Source organism: Amyelois transitella, chromosome 15 (assembly GCF_032362555.1).
Source record: "Amyelois transitella isolate CPQ chromosome 15, ilAmyTran1.1, whole genome shotgun sequence".
Taxonomy (NCBI): Eukaryota; Metazoa; Arthropoda; class Insecta; order Lepidoptera; family Pyralidae; genus Amyelois; species Amyelois transitella.
The window spans coordinates 10,929,467-10,945,677 of record NC_083518.1 but is presented as its reverse complement, the minus strand read 5'-3'; the positions used below and the strand labels follow the sequence as shown (position 1 = coordinate 10,945,677).

The following is a 16,211-nucleotide window of genomic DNA, read 5'->3' as shown; positions in this document are numbered from 1 at the left end:
CATGGATGTTTAATTTAAAGTCTTTCTCGCTTGGCACACTGGAGCCAATAAAAACTCAATTTTCTTTAAATTTTGTGTATTTAGATAAGTTTAGTTTACAAAGTTTGTAAAGAACTAGTTTTTTAACCTAAAATATTTGTTATCAGAAAGTGTAGGTTTTGAGTCGTTGCTTTTTATTTCATTCTATGGGCCTTCTTTGGACGCCAATTATATCATAATGATGTCAATTATTTTATAACGTATATCGCAACAAATTTATTGTTTACTAGCTGTGCCTTGAGTTCATTCAAATGACGATAACTTTTTTTAGTGAACCGATTTTGATGAAACAATCTTTAAATGGTTTTTCTGAGTTAAAACAAAGCAATTGGTGAAATTTTTAAGTCAATTTTGTTTGGTAATTCAGAGATAAGCGTGACCATACGAATAGACAAATAAATTAAATGATACATGTAAATGATACATACGAATAGCCAAAAAATAAAAATAAAAATTGCTTTCTTATACCTTCCAAGTGTTCCTCTATCCATTTCAGTCAAGAATACTAAATGTACAGAGAAAATATTTTTTACTGTTTTATTATATGTATAGATTTGAAGCTCATATCAATCAACAGGACCATCTAGGCCCGGCTGTCGCGGTTCTCGCACAGTGACAGTGGCGCCCAACGTGGCACTACAGCCCGAGCGCTAGTGCATGCAAATAAGCAATAATCTATACAATTGCTAGAGACTAGATAATTTTACAAAATCGTGCTAATTCAAAGGCATATTTTTAGGGTTAACTTGTCGAACACTGGCTATATAGGTACGAGGATTGGTCAAGTTTTCTCTCAAACAAATGTTTTTGATTATATTCCTAATTTTTCGACATTGAATAGAATATATAATATCCACCCGAGCTTGCGAAGGCGATCAGTGAATCGATCGCTTCCTATTGTTGTGTGCAGCCGGGTCGTGGACAGAGTGACCAGTGACCACCTTGTGTGAGGTCGAGGCGAGAGTGCGGCTCGCGCATGCGCGGCTGTGGGTGGTGGCGAGGGGTGGTGAGGGGTGCGGGGGTGGCGGCGGAGGGCCGCGTCCGTCAGTCCGGAGCGCCAGGGAGCCCGACGCGCCGCCGCGCCGTCTCAGCGGCCGCAGGGAACATGTGCCGCGACACACTCCCGCACTCGATACGCGTTCGGGTTTCTCACGTTCAAATCCGATTAATACTCGATAACAACTGAATATTTCAGATTTGCAGTTGCTGAGACTTCGATTCGTTGTGATCGCAGAAATGTTATGTGAGGAGATTCGGTATGTGATTTGTCGATTGATGCAAACAGACTAAACTTGGTATTGATGAAATCCGAGAAGGATACGCAGATGGCGAAGACTAAGAGGATTTTAAATAATTAGATGACGATTTAAACGAAAGGATACTATTTCAATAAATAAGCAACACATATTGTAAATGCTATAATTTTCTTTGGATTTTGTGGTTGACTCGCGCAATCACCTCGGTTTTCAATAGTCAATAATACAGCAATGAAACAGTACTATTACCTACATAAAAGTAAACAATAAATAAGTTGACCTACCTGCAATAAAGAAAACTAAGAACCTTGTCTACATTCAGTTGAGCAGTAAACGGATTAGATGTAAGTAGTGTCACTTAATCTTGCGCGCGTGGCCGCGGCCGTGAGCGCGCCGCGTGCTGGCGGGCGGGCGCGCGTGCTGCTCGTGCTCGCCTCGCCAACACGTAAACAATATCGATCGCTGTCCTCCGTGCTACGTACCGCGCGCTCGTAGTGAGGAGCCGACTGCAACACCAACTTAAAACGATGAAAACATTCGAAACACGCCACGGACCCCTGACTTTATCGAGTTAGTGACCACGACGCACGCGAACCCGTTGTAATCGTTAACTCAGTAAAAATTATTCCTTTAGCCCTTTAATAAAACGAGTTGTAGAAAATGGAATCCATAAAATAATGCATTGAAATAAAATACTTAAGTTAAAAATACTTAAGTACATTTATACGAGATTGGTTAATCTAATGTCGCGCTTTGTTTTCTTAGAAATCTCAAAAATAAATTTAAAATCCTGTTATATATAAGTATTTTTGATTCACCAAAACAAGCAGTACCTACGTGCGACCTACTTAACTGGCGTTGAAACCTCGTAAGATCCTTTTGTTCCCACTAGTTCAATTCAATCCTCAATATTATTTTAAAAGGATAATGCTTACCAAAGGATAATTTATTTTATTTATATTATTGTATATTTAAGGATACCTAAAACGAGGCTTGCATGCCATTTTGGGCCTTTGACATTCTTTATTAAAGTATATGTTACCTACACGCGGATAAAATTCGTCCTATTGGTATGGGAAAGTTATCTGTTACTTAATTGTAACCCTTATCATGGTAATACGAGGGTCAAACTGAAAGTTTTTAGAAAATCAAAAACTGAGCATTCTGCTATAGGTAATATTAGTTTTATTATATCTTTTCAAAATAGTGTCCCATTACGTCAATACATCGCTGCATCCGATGGAACCATTGGGAGAATCACCATGCCCACTCTTCCTTAGGTGTCTCTTCGACGGCCCTTTCAAACGCAGCGACTGCTTCCTCAGCGTTCACAAAACATTTACCGTGAAGTTTTTCTTTTATTTTGGAGAATAAATAGAAATCACAAGGTGCAAGGTCGGGGCTGTATGGCGGGTGACCCAGTAATTCCACATTTGATGTCTCTAAAAAGTCGATGGTTCGCCTGGCGGTGTGCGCCGAGGCGTTGTCGTGATGAAGGAGGATTCTGCTGCTGCTGATTAAACCAAATAGCTGAACGTGGCCATTGAGTCTTTTGAAGCCTGTTGGCTCTGTCTACCCCGCAAGAGATATTAACGTGACCATATGTATGTATGTACTTTAATTTCAACACCACCGCAACGGCCTCGATGGTCCAGTGTTTGGCGCGTGAGACTGTGAAGATGGGGGTCCAAGTTCGAACCCCAACAAAAACTTTTTTTGAGTATTTTATTTAAAAAAACTGAAAATCAAAATACTACATACAATAAAACGGTAAAAAAATCAGAGATTTTTTTTTACATTTTTTGTCTGTCTGTCTGTATCTGACTGTATGATCAAGATTCAACTCGAAATTCACGCGAAGTCGCGGGCAACAGCTAGTCTATAATATGTATAAAATCTACTTTATGTATCTTTCTATATTCATTACATATATCTAAGAGTTAAAAACGACTAATTTAATGTATATAATAAATTGTCTTATTCATTGTTAAAGATCGCCTAGACAATGTTTTAAGTTATTATTAACACTATTCATAAAAACATGTTTCGATATACATATATAACAGTATCTACGCATCATAACCTTTATTCTCGTTTCATCTAACGATGCATTCGTTTCTTCGATAGCAATGTTGTTGAAACCTATTCCAACCGACCTCGCAGACCTTGAAACTCCACGCTCGCTTCACTCGCTCCGCTCTGTGTGTAACTATGTCACAGTTTTTCCTTCTTATAGGGTTTTCACTGCAGGAGTACACCTTGCTCGCCCGGTTTGTTTATGGATTTATTATTAACAGACAAAAGCTTAATATTATTACAAATTAACATTCGGACTAGGTGTAACATTGTATCATTATAACATAATATTATAGTATTAAGTTAACTAGTTATGTTTATTGTCAGTCATTATAATCCTTTATGCCATAAAGACAACTGACAATAATTATATTACCAACAAATTAAATTTGAATAAACAATGTTAGGAAATCGGATAGGATACCGTACCGCCCATGTTATAACGTTACCCTTTCCTTCATGTAGCCCAAAGGTGGGGGCCGTCCGAATGTGACAATGTTCCATACTATATACCCGTAGTTGCACATAAAATAAGCCTTTAGGAGTATGATTGAGGTGTCCCGTGTGGTTTAAGACTACTGTGTGTTGCAGGACGCGGCGCGGGCGGCGGCGAGGCATGTAGCGGCGACGGCGGAGTGGCTGGCGGCATGCCGGGCGGCCGCCGGGGGCTCGTGGCCCCGCAGAACACCTTCCTCGAGAACATCATCCGCCGGTCCTCCTCGCAGCGTCAGTATATCATACTACATTCCATATAAAAGAAAAATAGCATTGTGAATCATTCAATCAAGTTCACGATCCGCCATTCCGACACTCGATATACGACGTAGACCTGGACCGGGGATGATATCCGTAACAATTGAGTCATAGCGAAGAATGTCAAAAACCTGTAAAATTTGAGAGAAAAATGTCGTTCGCGACATGAACATGTCGCGAACAGAGTCACCACGTGCCGGCAGCTGACGGGCCGCGCTTGTTGTCCACAGCAGACAGCAGCTTCCTGCTGGCGAACGCGCAGATCGTGGACTACCCCATCGTGTATTGCAACGAGACCTTCTGCAAGATGAGCGGCTACAACCGCGCAGAGGTCATGCAGAAGTCATGCAGGTCTGTCACTGTATTATCACCAGCTCGATTGTGTAATAAAACGCGTTCATCTCGACTGTCAAAATTTGCTAAAAAAGTTTCTTTCATGTATGCAAGTAAACGTACAGTGACTCGGTGAAAACAATAGCTTCCTGTACTTTTTTATTTTTTATGAATAGGGTAAGTGGAGGCCAGACTCCGAAATAATAATAAAAAAATAAATTTAAGAATTAGAAACTTTTCAACTAGATTTTTCTTTTCAAATAAAATCAAGATTATTTACTTTCTTGAACTTTCCGAAATGTTGTGTCGTCCGGTTAGCCACTATTTAGGTACTTTTGTTGATGGTGGCTATATTCTATGCTGGTGCAGTATAACACAACGTTGCGTCCAGATGCACGTGGATGTACGGCGAGCTGACGGAGAAGGAGGCGGTGGAGCGCGTGGACCGCGCGCTCGACCACCACCTTGCAGACCAGTTCGAGATTCTGCTCTACAAGAAGAACCGTGAGATTAATGCTTTCCATTTTATATGTATTAATAACTGGCTCTAAGCTAAATTCGTTTTTTTCCATTGCCGTGGAATCCTGATACCGAATTTCGGGAAATCCCTCTTAAAATACTGAAAAAGAATAAAATTTTTGTTAATGTGTTAATGATCTGATCTTTAAGGCAAGTTCTATTACGGCGCAGTGCAATTTTCTTCCTTTAAATGTTATAAAGTCCCGAATTTTTCCTCGGCCAGCTTTTCACGAACGTTAACAAAGCATAAGCCCCCATGGTTCGAAAGTTTTGGGAAATCCTTTCTTAGTGCCTCTCTATAACATAAAACTTACATTCCAAATCTCACATCTCTAGGACCCAACGGCAGAGAGTCATCAGTCAGTCACTGTCCTCCTTTATATATTAGCATAGATGACGTGTAGTGGCCGCGAGGCACGTTACAGTAAGAAAAGAAGCTGCAAGGGCGGGCGCCCTGATTAGCGCCGTGTCGCCCGCGCCGTAAACCTCGAGCGGCGCTCCCGCGGGACCACCTGTACTTGCTAATTCAATTTGTTCGGTCCGGTGCCATTTCGTACGTTTTTTATTTCATTACAAGTTGGGTCTCATACGGCCAACCTTTATAGTTTTATGCAGAGGCAGTGCACCATTTCATTAGAGTACCTTTATCTCCTGACATTTTATTTAGTGTCGTTGCGCTGTAGTGTTCTGTCTTCGACTATATCAATATGCGTCCATTTGAAATCACGACATATTGACATTTATTTAAACTACTTTAGGAAGGGGTCACTGATTAGGTATATGGGGACAAAGGTCAGCCCTCCGCCGCAGCCGCGGACCCTGCGTGCCTGTAATGGCCTCACCCGCGCCCGCGGCGACCCGCGCCCTCCAATCCCCCGACTCTGACCTCCAGTGCCGAATGCCGATTGCTCATTTAACATTCCGTTACAAGCGGCCTTACATAATAAAATAACATCAATATTTAATTTAGAATCTAGCAATGCACAATGTGCTTTTGTTTGAACTTTGTAACAGCAATTTTGTGCGTACCAATACCAAGTCAAGGGAAACTTTTTTTATAAATCACTTCTTAGTTTGCTAGGAAAAGAGAGCCAAGTACAAAACTGATGAGAAATAAAAATAGTTCTATTTATGCACTTTGACTATTCGCAATGTGAACTTCTAACTTTGAACAGTCAACTTTTATATCAAACCTCTTAAGCCTTCTATAATCCCAGCGTTTCCCGGAATGGAGGTTTCTAAGCCATTGGGTTCAAAGCTCGAGGTCCATTAGAGAGTTAGGTATTTTATTTAAGTGTGTGTCTCTTAGGTAAAACGTCGCAGGTTAGTGTGATAAGAGATAATTTATAAATTCATGGAATACGACAATCTTTATGGACTAGTTTTAAGAATTTTAAAAGAGCGTGGGTTTAGCTATAGACAAGCGATCCAGCAAGAAGCCACCTTAAGATAGCGAGCTACTAAACTTGTTGAGCGCTGAAGTAGACCAAAGGAGACTGCCCACTTATATAAGGTCCATGGGAGGTGAAGAAGGCATAGGCTCTCCTATGCCTTCTTCACCTCCCGTGCCGTATTTTTCACGGGCCGGTCCAAACGGTATTAACGACGTCACAATGGTATTATCACAAAATTAATGTTTTAAAAACATACATTGTAGTACACATACATCTCAATTCCATCATCAAACCATCCAACCAAACCTGGTTTTATAACACACGTGTGCAGAATTATGCAGGAATCTAATCTCAGTGGGAGCTCATGCCACAATGACCAGATCACAGCGCGCGCCACGGCAGCTTTGATACCTATGAGTTGCACGAAATTTTAACTAAGGGAATACGCACTTTTATCTAGTGTTACTAAAGGATTCCAAAAAAGGGTTGACGTCAGGAAAGCTGCCGTGCGTAAAATACAACCATGTGAAATTATGACTGCACAAGAAAAAAACCGAACAGTGGGACGCTTACCGAATGTGCAAGAGAGCTCGCCGATACATCTTCTAGGAGCGAGCCCCGGGCCAAAAGCATTGTGGCAGACGGTGCGTGTGCTAAAAAAGATGAGAGAGGGAGAACTGAAAATGACAAAGAGGCGAATTGACTTAATAACCGATAATCAATGCTAATCGTGTTCAGGCACGCCGCTATGGCTGCTGGTGCACGTGGCGCCCATCCGCAACGAGCGCGAGCTGGTGGTGCTGTTCCTGCTGACCTTCCGCGACATCACCGCGCTCAAGCAGCCCATCGACGCGGACGACCCCAAGGGCGGTGAGTCCCACTACACAGACACTCTCTGCGACCTTCCGGTATATCCGAGCGGAGCACGCTGAGGGCGCGCTGCTCTGACACTATACGTTTGACGTTGAAGTTGTTTAATATCCTTTCAGTACGGAGTAGAAGTGTGTATGTCTCCTCGGCAGGTTTGTCCAAGTTCGCGAAGCTAGCGCGGTCGGTGACGCGCTCGCGCTCGGTGCTGGTGTCGGCGCTGCCCGCGCTGAAGGAGCCGGCGCGCCAGAGCCACCTCGCGCACGTCAGTACCCCCGCCCCCGCCCCCCGCGCACGCACACCCTCTCGCGCCCCGCACGTAAACACTCTTCCTAGCTCTCGTAGATCTGTCGCTGCTCACCCCGCTTCACACTTACTTTCCGCCCCCATTTCTCTACGAGGCACACTGTTGACTTGAGTGTCATTTATTTAAAGTATGTTTGACACGTCTTATATTTACCACATACACTAACATTTTCTTGTACAATTTCTTTTTATTATCTACCTAGTTTACGTTTAGTAGGTACTTTATTTTGGAGAGTCACATTATTTTTTAGAATACTTCTTTTAGTTTCAGTCATCAAGTCATAATAAGTAGTCACACAGCGGTCAATACTAACAATTATTCAAGAAGAACAAAAATGTTTCGCTGTTACGAGTAGATGCTCTGACTTTCAAAGAGTTCCTTGTTACCGCCAGAGGATATAGGGCTGCGTTATTTTACAAAATAGTTTCTGAGCTGCTTTCGTATCGACTGCTGTTGCCCCTTTTGTAGCGAGCGTGCGTCCACAGGTGATGTCGCTGTCGGGGGACGTGCTGCCGCAGTACCGCCAGGAGGCGCCCAAGACGCCGCCGCACATCCTGCTGCACTACTGCGCCTTCAAGGCCATCTGGGACTGGATCATCCTGTGCCTCACCTTCTACACCGCCATCATGGTGCCCTACAACGTGGCCTTCAAGAACAAGACCAGCGAGGACGTGTCGCTGCTCGTCATCGACTCGATCGTCGACGTGGTCTTCTTCATCGACATCGTGCTCAACTTCCACACGACGTTCGTGGGTCCCGGCGGCGAGGTGGTCAGCGACCCCAAGGTCATCCGCAAGAACTACTTCAAGTCGTGGTTCCTGATCGACCTGCTGTCGTGCCTGCCGTACGACGTGTTCAACGCGTTCGACCACGACGAGGACGGCATCGGCAGCCTGTTCAGCGCGCTGAAGGTGGTGCGCCTGCTGCGCCTGGGCCGCGTGGTGCGCAAGCTGGACCGCTACCTGGAGTACGGCGCCGCCATGCTGATCCTGCTGCTCTGCTTCTACATGCTGGTGGCGCACTGGCTGGCCTGCGTGTGGTACAGCATCGGCCGCTCCGACGCCGACTCGGGCCTGCAGTACTCGTGGCTGTGGAAGCTGGCCAACGTGACGCAGACCCCGTACTCGTACGTGTGGTCCAACGAGTCGGACGGGCCCGAGCTGGTGAACGGGCCCTCGCGCAAGACCATGTACGTGACCGCGCTCTACTTCACCATGACGTGCATGACCTCCGTGGGCTTCGGCAACGTGGCGGCCGAGACCGACAACGAGAAGATCTTCACCATCTGCATGATGATCGTGGCAGGTGCGGGAATTCTTCTGTTGCTCGGCGCGGCGCGGCGCCTGCGCAGCACGCTGCGCGGGCGTCGCGCCGGTCCCTCCACCCCCACCCCACACTGCACTAGCGTGACCTTTGTTCGCTCACTTGTTTTGTTTCAATTGTGTTAACCTCACAGTGTTTTCCACCTACCTTATCATCGTGTGTTTTCACATGACATCTATTTTTTAATTTTCATATAAGTTTCAAGAGAAACCAGTTTGTATTAAAGATAATTTCATATTTGTTGATCCATGCTTTCCCCCCCCCGTCCCCCACCTCCGGCCGGCCGCGGGCCCACGTCGGCGTCGCGTTGTGTCACTGTGTGGTCTAGTGCAGCCTGAGTGTGCTGTCGACTGTCGCTACCGATGTAGGCTAGTATTCCTACTCTGTGTATGAACCGCTCACTGACCATTTTCGTTCCATTTTACATACGAACCCGTTTATGATATTTGTATGTCAAACGGAATAAAAATGGCCCGTCAGCGGTTCATAAACAGAAACAGCACATTGATTACGTTTACGTCGTTTTACGTTCACGTTGTTTAGTCGTAAGAAATATTTAAACGGACGATTCAAAATATGCATATTTATGGAATACGTCGAAATACACAACAACTACCTTGAGTTTAAATTTTATGATTTTATTTCTCAACAATAATTCTTGTATAGTTTGTCAACACGATCGCGAGAGACTGGTGTCTGAACCAAGCAGAAATGTCGCATCATTCGAACCGTCCGTTTCAGCGTAGGTACCATTCGTACATTAGGTCCCCGACTGTAACAGCTATAAGCTATGCCCCTCAGCGCTGCTGTACGCGACCATATTCGGGCACGTGACGACGATCATCCAGCAGATGACGTCGGCCACCGCCAAGTACCACGACATGCTGAACAACGTGCGCGAGTTCATGAAGCTGCACGAGGTCCCGAAGGCGCTGAGTGAGCGCGTCATGGACTATGTGGTCTCAACTTGGGCTATGACTAAGGGACTCGACACCGATAAGGTAACGGTATTGCAAACATGTAGTAAAGATACCAAATAGTTTAGTCTGGTATCCATTCACAAGGCATTTGTTAATGAAAAAGAAATAGAAAAGGAAATGCCTTGATTTAATGGTTACGTTCGTAGAGTAAGGCTTTGAAAAAGTGTACCTGGTTCAAATTGCAGACGTTCTGGTGAAAACCAAGGCACCTTTACCTTAAACCGACGAGCTTGTATAAAAATATTATTGAATATAACAACTGGGAAGATGCAGTATCTCTGTAGGTCTCTATGAAAAAGACATGATTATAAATCTACGTATGTCACAGGTGCTGAACTACTGCCCCAAGGACATGAAGGCGGACATCTGCGTGCACCTGAACCGCAAGGTGTTCAACGAGCACCCCGCCTTCCGCCTCGCCTCCGACGGCTGCCTGCGCGCGCTCGCCATGCACTTCCAGATGTCGCACTCCGCGCCCGGGGACCTGCTCTACCACACGGGCGAGTCCATCGACTCCCTCTGCTTCATCGTCACGGGCAGCCTCGAGGTCATCCAGGACGACGAGGTGGGTTGCTCTGTACACGGGAGACATCGATTCCACTCGAGCTGCGCGCGAATATTATTATTTTAAAGTATGCGTGTTTTTTATGGCTAATTCGCTTTATCGATTTTCATAAAAATTTCGACCTGCAGAACAAGGTCCTTTGACGGCCGGAGACCCTAGTTGATAATGAAGAATTGAAAGCTATATTGGAAGCATAACCATCGCAAACCACGTCCTAGTTAGCTTCAGGCTTCGGTGTTAGTGATAAAACTATTTTAATCCATTTGAAGCAACTTGGGAAGATGAAGAAACTTAACACAACCCACCTGGTTGTGTGTTTCCTAAATCTCTCGAATTGAGTGAAGCAAACCGGCTTACGCGTGTCGACTACTGCGTTACATTACTTAACCGGCACAACAATAAAGGGTTTTTTTTTAATATACTTAAGCATTATGTGGTCCGAATTTTACTAGATTGGGTTTTCAGGATTTATTGTAAACACAAGTCGCGCCGATGGGCACCTGCTATTTTATAACAATAAAGGGATTTTAAATCAAATCATTACCTGTGATGAAAAGTGGATTCACTACGATTATCTGAAACTCTCATCGCAATGGCTAGACCCTGGCCAGCCAGCAAAATCCTGCTCCAAGCTAAAATTGACCCAAAATCCGTTACTTTTAAGCGTTTGGTGTCGTTTATTACAGTTTTCTCAAATATGGCCAGACGATAACGGCAGACGTCTATTGTCAGCAATTGAAAACTATGATCGTCAAGCTAGCTGCGAAACAACCGAGGCTGGTCAGCGCTCCACGCCGCTGCTGCACACGCCACGCTAGGCCGCACAGAGCACAACAGACGGCTACCAAATTAGAGGAGCTTCAATTGGAACGTCTAAGACATCCTCCGCACTCCCCGGACCTTGCTCCAACAGATTACCATTTTTTTCGAAATTTGGATAACTTCTTCTGAGGGAAAATTCAGGTGCCGTGTGGTTCCCGGCACCAATACAAAAAAGAATAGGACCACTCCATCTCTTTCCCATGGATGTCCTAAAAGGCGACTAACGTATAGGCTTACAAACTTGGGATTCTTTTTTTTAGGCGATGGGTTAGCAACCTATCGCTATTTGAATCTCAATTCTATCATTAAGCCAAATAGCTGACCGTGGCCATTCAGTCTTTTCAAGACTGTTGGCTTTGTCTTCCCCGCAAGGAATATAGACGTGACCATATGTATGTATGTATGTATGAAAATTCAACTCCGATAGGGCAGTCCCCGTCAGTTCCCGTCCGAATAGTTTTATTAGTAACGGGATCAATGCAATTGTGCAGGTGGTGGCGATCCTGGGCAAGGGCGACGTGTTCGGCGACTCGTTCTGGAAGGACAGCGCCGTGGGGCAGTCGGCCGCCAACGTGCGCGCGCTCACCTACTGCGACCTGCACACCATCAAGCGCGAGCGCCTGCTCGAGGTGCTCGACTTCTACCAGGCCTTCGCCAACAGCTTCGCGCGCAACCTCACGCTCACCTACAACCTGCGGCACCGGCTCATCTTCCGCAAGGTCAGTCCAATTATTGCGGTAGCAGGAATAGTGACGTACCAGTGAATAATATTGTTGCACGTAGTACACGAAGTAAGTACCTACTCAGCGAGGTAACCCCACTTCTCACAATTTACCTTAGAATATAAGCTGTTGATTAATCTTAATATACTAACATTCTCTGTCATATTGTTAACCGCTCTTTGTGGTTTAATTTACCATCATGCCTTAGTCATCACATTCAAGGGCCACATTTAGCTGTAAGAATTTAATAATAGTATAATTAACATTTAGAGCTTGTTTTAAAAACACGGCATTATCTATACTTATATTATAAGGCTGAAGAGTTTGTTTGTTTGAACGCGCTAATCTCAGGAACTACTGGTTCGAAATGAAAAATTATTTTTGCGTCGAAAAGACCATTTATCGAGAAAGACTTTAGGCTACATAACATCACGCTGCAACTACCAGTATAAGGAGCAAAGAAATAATGGAAAATGTGAAAAAACGGGGATTATTAAATTATTTATAATCCTTGAAGGCTTCAATGATGCCCAAAATAACTATTCCGCGCGGACGAAGTTGCGGGCACAGCTAGTGACATTATAAAACACAATCGTATGGTCTTAGGTTGATATTATTTAAAGTTGGTGACACCCTCAGGTGGCGGACGTGCGCCGCGAGCGCGAGCTCATGGAGCGGCGCAAGCGCGAGCCGCAGCTGGAGCAGGCGCAGGACCACCTCGTCAGGAAGATCTTCTCGCGGTTCCGGCGCGAGCGCAGTGTGGCGGCCGCGCCCGGGCCCGCGCCCGCGCGCACGGCGCCCGCCGCCGCGCCCGCGGCCGCGCCGCCCGCCGCCGACCCCGAGCGCGGCGACGCGGCCGGCACTGCGCCCGCGGGCGCGGCGGCGGCGCGCGGCAAGTGGGGGCGGCTGCTGGCCGGCGGCGGCTCGCTGGACGCGGGCGAGGCGCCCCGCGCGCCCTTCGCGCGGAGTCTCAGCGCCCGCGACCGCGCCCCCGCCGCCGCGCCGCCCGCCGCTGACGCCCCCGCTGCGGCTGTCACCACGGCCACCCCTACGCCTCATGTCTCTGCGCTCGCACTTAAGGTGGGATAGTGACTTTACTATTAGGTATATATGTAAACCGTGACATACAACATGAAATTTTACATACAGACCACAAGCAAAACGCTAATAAGATGATAACGATAAGGTATGAACTTACGTTTCACAGGCATCATTCGCTAAGACACGATCAGCCAGTGCTCTCACAGCGAGCGGACGACAGGACACCATCGAGGAGGAGCTCGAGGAACGCCGCGCGGCCGCCCCCGCCTGCTCCTTGCTGGCTCCCGCGCCCGCCTCCGCCTCCCCCGCGCCCGCCCCCGCCTCCGCCTCGCCCGCCTCTACGCACGAGGCGGCACTGGCGGAGTTGAGGCGCGACGTGCGCAATGAGGTGCAACGATTGCAACACAAGGTAGCGATGACTTTTTCTGATACTATTTTACATAGATGAGATAATATGAGATTGATTAGACTATCTTTATCGCGTCGTTCTAGGCTGAGCGCTCGTGTCGCTTATTTAGAGAATCTAATATTTAGCGAATAAGTAAAAATTACAGCTAGGTCGCGTGGAGGAGCTCCTAACGATGTTGGCGACACGACTCGGCGCTGACACCACGGAGGTGGGGGGAGTGGGGGCTGCAGGAGCAGTGGGTACGCCCAGCGAGGCCGAGCCCGAGCGACCGCGGCTCAATGTAGACGCCGCGCTCGCTAGAAAACGACGCTCTAAGGTACCTAAGTGGTGGTGATGTCAGTTGAAGTAAAAGTCATCGATATATGCGATTTCTTTCAGTTGAAAACTTTTCTTAATACCTCAACTTTTTTTTTGTATACCCAAAATCCTCAAGTTAGCATATCTCTTCAACTAATTGGGCCGGTTTGCGGCATCCCCAGTTGGATGTCCAACTGTTCCTATAGCATAAAGCACGTCTCCACTGTAATTCCAGGCGCGCAGTAAAGGCGCGGCGCCCCAGGTGCCGACGCCGACCACCCCGCCGGGGGAGAGCGGGGACGCAGCGGGTGCGGGGGGGAGTGCGGCGGCGGGGAGCGCGGGGGGCGCGGCGCTGCGGCGGCGGGAGTTCGTGTAGCGCACGGCGGCGGCGCCCGCGCCCCCCGATTAGCGCGCGCCGCCGGACACTACGTGAGTATAGATAATCAAGGGACGGAAAGCTTAAATCTTTCGGTCTTTTTAATTTATAAAATTTAATAATACACAAATGAATTAACGAATTGGGAGCATGCCTTTTCCCAATTTGATGAAGATACGTTCTTCTAGGTATACCCCTTCCAATATTCTCATAAGTCTAAATTGTTTGTTTCAGTTGTTCCCGCGTACAAACCTGACGTATCGTAGCACGCGCGTAGACCGCATCGCTTGTGACGCCGGGTAGACACGACTAGCTTTACGACAACGTGGCCTCTCGTGATGATCTCACGGACAGCTGGGACGTAGCGCTATGTAGATAGTACACTTGTTTAGCGACAGATGGCGCGCTGCAGAATTGCAGGTGCGGCGGCGACGCGAAGCACTTTGTACTGCACACTATTACTTGTCACAATGACTAAAAACGTACTTAAATCTCATATTCTAAGTCTACAAAAGTGAACGAAAAATTCCGCTTACTCAGATGTACCATCGGCACGAAACTCATTCATACCGTACACAAAAATGTGCTTTATTAAGATATGTATGGTCCACGTGAGGTTCGGGACATAGATTTATTGCAGATCGCATTATTTTCACGAATTCATTTCGTTCACACTATGTACAAGATACGGCTGAGATAAAGTAATTACATTACACTACACACATAATTTAAGACTAATTTCCTACTTTTGATACTGCGCATTCTATCATTAGCTTAAACCACACGCGCGCCGCCGCTCGCCGCCATGTTATGATATTACTAATGTAAGAGTGACTATTTGATATTTCACGTGCATATATAGAAGCAATAACTATTTTCGAGATTTATTTCACTATTTCGTGCGTTTTTCTCCGGCAGGACTACAGGGGTTGATCGGTAAAAATTACCGGCATATCTACTCAACCTACTTATAATAAGTCAATTAATTGCAATACTTGCGGGTCAACCAAGGATTTCTTTTAAGATTATAGCTATGTGATTAATTGGCAAAGTAAGTAGTCCTGAGTCAATTAATTTGTTTTTCTTCGAGACATGAATTCCAATACAGAACTGTGTCAAATATTTATAATAATACTATTATATTTATTTTGCATCGGATTAACGACATCCCGTATCTGAGAATCCCGTGAACAATTCTGACAAGTAGAATAAAGTTTGCATTAAGAAAGTAGACATGAAAGGAATGTAGGTAAAGTTAAGCAGTAGAGATATTCTGGATAACGCATCGCCTTACGTCGGATTGGCCGCGGGAGTCCCGGAGCCTGCCGGAGGCGCTTCGCCGACACGCAAACGACCAAGTATTTGATACGACGCAACGATTTGTAATACTCTAGTTCGTACGCTCGGAGCCGCCGTACGTACATATCCAGTGCATAGACCGGCGCGCCCGTCCGAAGCCTGTTGTTTACTTGTTTGTTGTTGACGTTTTGAAAGTTTATCCGAGGTTTCTCCGCGCAGCACGACGCTATCTCACTACTCTCGGAGTGCGCTCCCGCTAAGCAACGCTCCTCGAATTATCGATCATTATATTGTATCTTTTTATTGAAAATATATCGATATAAGTATTTGTAAGTTTTATTTCCTCTTCCCTACGTAAACATTCATTGGGCAAATTTAGTCTGATGATGCTAGGAAGCCGATCTCTGCCAACGTCACATCCTCCGAATTTACATGAAGTAATGTTGCCAGGAAGCAGATCTCTGCTGACTTCACATAATCCTATTTAACCTAAAGGACTCGGGTACAACTCAATAAGATTAATGCGATAGAGCGGGTTTATCGATCTATGGTTGGCCAGGTTACGTGTGACTTACGTGCAGAATTCGACACGTAAGTCACCAGCAGCGCCAATAATTGATAAAAAAAACATGTTGATTGTTTAATCCTAACTTTAATATATACAAAAAGGAAATACAGAGCTTCTCGTCCACCGGGGTCGGCTTGACAATAGTTCGTCCGCGGTATAAATACTAATAATGTTCAGCGAGGTTTCCTACAAATGCAACGGGCCGCCCCGGCGCGAGGTGCGGCGCCGCCCTCGCCTGCGCGCCGTGCCTGTGGGTTTGATTGCA

The 16,211-nt window shown here is 46.0% G+C and overlaps 1 protein-coding gene across 1 annotated transcript; it reads left to right on the top strand.

The window, feature by feature from the left end:
- The first annotated feature begins 4,018 nt into the window (after positions 1-4,018).
- LOC106137936 (potassium voltage-gated channel protein eag) lies at positions 4,019-15,704 on the top strand. The gene is made up of 14 exons (XM_060948072.1): positions 4,019-4,097; positions 4,355-4,475; positions 4,849-4,961; positions 7,109-7,240; positions 7,393-7,502; positions 8,030-8,849; positions 9,669-9,868; positions 10,176-10,412; positions 11,726-11,953; positions 12,596-13,036; positions 13,164-13,406; positions 13,552-13,722; positions 13,939-14,132; positions 14,314-15,704. The coding sequence occupies exons 1-13, from the start codon at positions 4,019-4,021 to the stop codon at positions 14,077-14,079; spliced, it is 3,036 nt and encodes a 1,011-aa protein (XP_060804055.1). The 3' UTR covers positions 14,080-14,132; positions 14,314-15,704.
- Positions 15,705-16,211: the final 507 nt, after the last annotated feature.